Below are 6,700 nucleotides of genomic sequence, written 5' to 3' on the forward strand. Positions count from 1 at the left end.
AAAAGGGATGCCTGTCACAATATATATATATATATGTCTCCCCTACTTTGGTCCCTGGCCCCCATGTGCCCCCCCAAATATGAAAAGCTGGAGACGCCACTGATCATTCGGCGCCTCTCTCTCTCCTCCGTGTCTATTACAAAAAAAAGACGGCGTTTCAATTGGGGGGCACATGGGGGGCACAGCATGCTGTAGGGAGGCCATGGCCCCCCTCTGGCACCCCCCTGCCGACGCCAGAGGCTGTTTGGTATTGAAAAGACATGTGGCAATTTCAGTTATAGGATTATCTCATAGTGGCAATAGAAAGAGGCCAGTTGAACGGTCCAAAACCAATATATAAAACAGATATCTTAATTTCATTTGTTACATTGTAATCACAATATTGCTAAGTAAAGTAAAAAAACTTTTTACAAACTTATTATTTTTTTCTGCAGTGTTACAGTGTCAACTAGATAATGAAAAAAGGGGAGGAGAGTTGTATATAAAAGACAAGTCTTTTCAGGTGTAATCAGCACAGAGGCAAAAATGGCAAAATTTATCCTCCTCACGGGTAAGTTCAGTCTAATTCATAGGATTTATGAGACACTCATTCCTATAGCAGCAACTGATATTTTCAAACTGGTCTTAAGCCATTACTTACAGCAACGCAATGAGATTCTTTTGGTTTATTTATCCTCCATTGAGAATGGATAATTTTTTGGCGCCAGGGTTGGACTGGGATTCTGGGAAATTCCCCAGTTGCCGCCTGACCTGGGGCCATGCCGAGGGCAGTGGTGCACTTCACCCAGGCTCCATGAGGGCTGGTCTGGGTAGCAGGCTCTGTAGCATTACGCACCGGCGATTGATGCCCGGCGCTGGTACATGGCGTCATATCCCAGCACTAGGTATCAATCTCCCCACTGCCATGGAGCACCGAAGCATAAGTCTGAAGTGAAAGACCTTGTGCTCTCACTACAGTATGGAAGAACTAGAGAAGAAGAGGAGAAAGGTTAGATGATGGGGAGAAAAAGGTAGGTAGGAGATGGGGAGAAAGGTGGTGAGATAGAGAGAAAGGGATGCTGTAAGGGCAAATGTTAGCCAGTAAATTTGTGCGTATGGGTAAGTGTCAATATGTATGTATGGGCAGACATATATACAGCAGTGTATATATGTGTATATGGGTAAATAGGTATAAGGGTCTGTGTATATGTGGGGGAGCAGGTGTGTGTAAGGGCAGTCTATATGCATATGTAAGGGCAGTGTAAGTGTGTGCATATGGGTAGCCGTTTGAGGCACATATCTCCCATTTACTATGCATCTGCCAGCGCAACAGATAAAACATATATACGATGACGTGCTGACAACTAGACACGAATTACAAAACCGCAGGGTAGACCTGTAGGCAGACTGACAGAGTCAAAGGCTGGGGACAAGAAGGTAACAAAACGTATGAATTAGGGAAAGCTGTGGGGGGGGGTATAAAGGGGAAATAATGCTAGGTACAGAGATGGATTGGGTGGTTTTGGTGCAATATGGGGTGATAATGATTGGGGTGGAAATCATGGTGGTAGATATGAATATGGTGGTTGAAGGATATGACTTATATGAATATTTATGTATGAGGATGGTTAGGAGCAGTTCTACAGTTACATACATAATTACACACAGAATCAAAAACACATATACGGCCACTCTGACACTGACACACTTGGACATCGACACACTTGGACATCGACACACTTGGACATCCAGTTTATTTGCCTATTTAATATCTACAGTGAAAGGGATTTTTTTTTAAATAACGTTTTTCAATAATTTATTTTGGTAACCTTAAAATGGTTAAATTCATACTTAAAATATTATTTAGAATTATTTGGACTATAATGACGCTCTCCCAGATAGTCCAAACCCATTCCATTATGTCACAATGATATTAAGGACTGTGTTTTCATATGAATCTTATTTATTAATAATTTGCTCTTTAAATATACTTTATAAATGCAGGGTTTGTCTCTATTCTGAAGTAAAAACAATTTAGGCCAGGATCCCACACATGTGCCGTATGCCCATGAAATATGGGGCTGGTATTCAGTTATTTCAGTGCTGGTTTGTATGGAGGCAGGCAAAAGATGATTAGTAGATTCTAGGGAACTGTCAACATTATTGTCATCTGGATCTTTTGCCTCTTACCCTGAATCTTTGTAGCCTGATTTACATAGGAGCAACATATTATCCTCCATCCTTTATTTTAATAGCATTGTTTGATGTTTTCAATGTTTAATGATGATGTGATGGTAAATTATGTATGCCTTCATAATATCTTTTTATGTTTCTTTAGGGCTAGCACTTCTGCTGAATGCTCAAATAGGTAAGTCTCCATAAAAGATTCAGAAACCATAAACCTTACTGTAACTTACCAGACTATAGTCCTTCATTGTGTCTTTGATTCGGGATATTTTTATGCTTATCCCATGCCTGTTTTAATTCCCTTGCTGTATTAGGTTATATCACGTCTGATGGGAAGCTTTAACATTTATCTACCACCCTTTCAGTAACTTAAAACTTCTATATTACATACAAACCACTGTCTCTCTAGTTTTTTACTGCAACTTCTAACATTTCTACAAATAAACTTCCCTCGTGTACTTTGTAAAATCCTTTAAAGTATTTCAATATATTTATCACATCTTCTAATTTTCTACTTTCCTACAAGCTATACACATTGTAGTCTTGTTAGTAGTCTTGATAGCATTATCCTGCAAACCATTAATTCACCATTTTAGTAGCCTTACTCTGAACTCTTTCCAAAATGTCAATATTCTTCTAGAGATGGGGTCTCCAAGTCTGTACACAAGGTTTGACCAGAGATCCGTAAAATGGCAGGACCACCTCCCTCTTCCTGCTATTAATGCCTCTCACACCAAGTTACCTACTTATGCACATACACACCATAAACATTTAGAAACACAGAGCAGTTTTACTCATTAAAATCAAGTGTCAAGTGTCTCCTTGATCCACACAGGCTCTGCCTATGAGCTGTCATGCTACTTCACCAACTGGGCCCAGTACAGACCTGGTCTTGGAAAATTCAAGCCTGATAACATTGACCCATGCCTTTGTACTCACTTGATCTATGCCTTCGCTGGAATGTCCAATAACCAGATCACCACCATTGAATGGAATGATGTCACCCTTTATCGCTCCTTCCAAAACCTCAAGAACCAGTAAGTGATACATTTGCAACTCTCTGTGTTTAACACGATAGGGACAAAATATTCCAGCTGCAAGACATAAACTCATGGAAACTTCTATGGGGCAACCACCTGTCCCAAAGGTTTTTTTTTACTAATGTCAGGTAATAATATTTTTTTTTATTCCAGGAATGGTAACTTGAAAACCCTGCTGGCTATCGGAGGTTGGAATTTTGGAACTGCACCGTGAGTACCAAACTATAAAAAGAACAGGATTCAGACATATTTATCTCACTCAATAATAATATGATTTAATTATTTTTCAGGTTCACAGCTATGGTCTCCACTGCACAGAATCGCCAGACATTCATCACCTCTGTTATCAAATTCCTGCGTGAGTACGGGTTTGATGGGCTGGACATTGATTGGGAATATCCTGGATCTAGAGGCAGCACTCCTCAGGACAAAGCACTTTTCACTACTTTGGTTCAGGTGAGAAAATCTATTACAACCGTCTGCCAGGAAAATCCTCAGTGTTTATTTTATTTATTTCCCTGTACAATAGTTTTTGTGTTACGTTCAATCCACTGAATGGTGAATATATATTGTTTAATAGAAAATATGATAGATGGATAAAAGTCTCCTAGGGCATTATGCTAACCTGTGAGTTTTGTTCTTGTGCAGGAAATGAGAGCAGCTTTCGAAACAGAAGCTTCACAAACAAACAAACCCAGGCTCATGGTCACTGCTGCCGTGGCTGCTGGTATCTCTAACATTCAGTCTGGCTACCAGATTCCCCAACTTGCTCAGTAAGTAGGATGATACTCCCTAGCTTGTTTTATTGAAGGGATCGATTGTACTGTAAAAATTTAGTTTCCTTTCCTACAAACATAAGATATTAATGACGGATTTCAATATCCCACAGGGCTCTTGATTACTTCCATGTGATGACTTATGACTTACATGGCTCATGGGAAGGATACACCGGAGAAAACAGTCCATTGTACTCTAATCCTTCTGCCACTGGATACAACTCCTACTTGAATGTTGTTAGTATCTATTTTTTTAGATTATCTTTATTAAAAAAAAATATTTAAATAGACACATACTTAATAAAATAAAACTTGTACTTAACCTTGCAATGGAAAGAGCAGCTTAAAGGGATTTAAATGGAACCCAACATAACCAGTTGTACGTAAAAACCCAAATTCAGTTAATTCTACTATTTTCACATATTATATATGCAGACCTAGGTACTTGGTGTGGATGAGCAGTGGCAAAGTGACTAACAAGTGCTAGTATGAGTTCATACATACCTGTTAAGGACCTGCAAAAGCCATCATACTATGCTGAGTGTCATTGTGCAAAGACAGGCTTTTATTTACTGGCTGTATTTAAGATGCATACCGACATGTGTTATAAAAAATGTAATTGCGCATTGTAAAATGAATCCATTGCTACCTAATCACATGCTGTCTCATTTTAGGATTACGTCATGAACTACTGGCTTAACCATGGTGCACCAGCTTCTAAACTCATCGTTGGCTTCCCCACCTATGGACACACTTTCATCCTGAGCAACCCATCCAATACTGCCATTGGAGCACCCACTTCTGGTGCTGGCCCTGCTGGACCTTATACAAGACAATCTGGATTCTGGGCATATTATGAGGTATGTTATTACAGTCTAATGTATCATCCTAGCATTGTGTTACACAAAATTTAATGATCGTAAGCAAGTGCCTTACATTGAAAGAAGCTGGTTACATAATCTAGTATTAAATATAATTTGTGCTTCAGACACAAACCATCTTTTGGTCAATCAAGCATATCAATTATTCTGTTCACCTAAGAGCTCAGAACAATCAAAGGTATTTTGAAGTTCCTATCAATTACCAACCTACCAGTTGTATTATGTCAACAGAAACATACTAGCAAACTATCTGTGTTTAGCTTAGATGGTCCAGGTACAGAAGCGGATTGCTGTGCTCCCCCACAGTCCTTTAATCTACAGGTGTGGAAAATGAAATTTAGCTAGTTACAGTTGTGATCAACACTGAAAAAACCTTGGCCTCTCGAAGTTGTCCATGCACATCCCTCTGCAGCTAAGGCTTCTGTTTCTTTAGTAGCATTGCTGAAGTAAAACTTGTTTAATCTATTCTTAACCAATTTTATGTAATGCTCCACATATTTTCATATTGTTCATATGATTTCCACAGCCTCAGTGGGACATATAAATCAAATGTGAACTTATTTTTATCACCCAATCCTTGTTTTGCACAGATCTGCACTTTCTTGAAAAATGGAGCTACTAATCAATGGTCTTCTGCAGAAGATGTCCCTTATGCTTACAAAGGAAACGAGTGGCTGGGATATGACAATCAGAAGAGCTTCCAGATAAAGGTATTTTCAACATTTAAAAATATAAAGATTCAACAATAACATTTAAAAGACAAACACATTTTGTTTTATTCTGTTCATAGGCAGAATGGCTGAAGAAGAACAACTTTGCAGGTGCCATGGTGTGGGCTATTGATCTGGATGATTTCACTGGCACATTCTGTAACCAGGGCAAGTTCCCACTGATCACCACATTGAAAAACACCCTTGGCATCCAGGCCTCTGGTAAATCTAATCTTGATAGCAGTAATTTTGTGTAGTTTGTGAAAAAAGATTTTCAGACTATAACCCAACTGAGCAATATTAAACAGTATGCACAATTCCATAGATTAAATGTAGCTATGTTTTTAATATTTGTTGAGTAAGAGTGTGATACATTTGGAATTATTATTATTTTATTTTTTTTTAAATGTCTTCCAACCACAGCATATAGCGGAGATGTGTTATATAACTTCATGCTGTAGACATATATTTGGGCAACATAAAGTAACAAGATTGTCTCTACCCTCTAATATATTTTATAATACCCTTTTTTTGCTTTTTTTTGCTTTTTTGCAGGTTGTACTCCCCCAGCTACTCCCAATGCTCCAATTACAGCTGCTCCAGCCAAAGTTCCTGGTGGCTCTGGTGGAAGCTCCGGTGGCAGTGGATTTTGCGCTGGCAAAGCAGGTGGCCTGTACCCAGTGGCTGGAAACAAGAATGCTTTCTGGCACTGCTCAAATGGAATTACCTACGAACAGCATTGCCCGGCTGGTCTTGTCTTCGACCCAAGCTGTGAATGTTGTAACTGGGCATAATCTGGAATTGTTTAAGTGCTCTAAAGTAAATGACCAAGATAACACTGTAACAACCCTGGTTTGTACAATAAAATATCAAGCATAGCAAGTGTCTCTGTTTTTATTCCATTTAAAATCAAGTCCAAATTATTTGTACAAATATTGCAACAAACAACTGGATTACATTTGACAAGTGATTACATCTGACAAGGCTACATCAACGTACCACCTTGGTAAGACCAAACCTTTGGGAGGTGTTCTGTTTTGAGCACTAGTGCATGGAAAGACATTTAAAGGTTATGTGTTTTTTGTTTTTTTTTCCCTCTGTGTATCAACAGACATGCAACTCAAACA

General features: G+C 38.9%; 1 protein-coding gene across 1 annotated transcript; it reads left to right on the forward strand.

The window, feature by feature from the left end:
* Positions 1 to 525: 525 nt before the first annotated feature.
* LOC149298386 (acidic mammalian chitinase-like) lies at positions 526 to 6,367 on the forward strand. Its single transcript, XM_089487532.1, has 11 exons — positions 526 to 550; positions 2,318 to 2,347; positions 3,002 to 3,203; positions 3,360 to 3,416; positions 3,497 to 3,662; positions 3,855 to 3,979; positions 4,096 to 4,219; positions 4,657 to 4,842; positions 5,454 to 5,573; positions 5,654 to 5,795; positions 6,129 to 6,367. The coding sequence occupies exons 1-11, from the start codon at positions 526 to 528 to the stop codon at positions 6,365 to 6,367; spliced, it is 1,416 nt and encodes a 471-aa protein (XP_089343658.1).
* Positions 6,368 to 6,700: the final 333 nt, after the last annotated feature.

This window comes from Sceloporus occidentalis, unplaced genomic scaffold (genome assembly GCF_023333645.1).
Source record: "Sceloporus occidentalis isolate IW3139 unplaced genomic scaffold, rSceOcc1.0.p SCAF_33, whole genome shotgun sequence".
Lineage (NCBI taxonomy): Eukaryota > Metazoa > Chordata > Lepidosauria > Squamata > Phrynosomatidae > Sceloporus > Sceloporus occidentalis.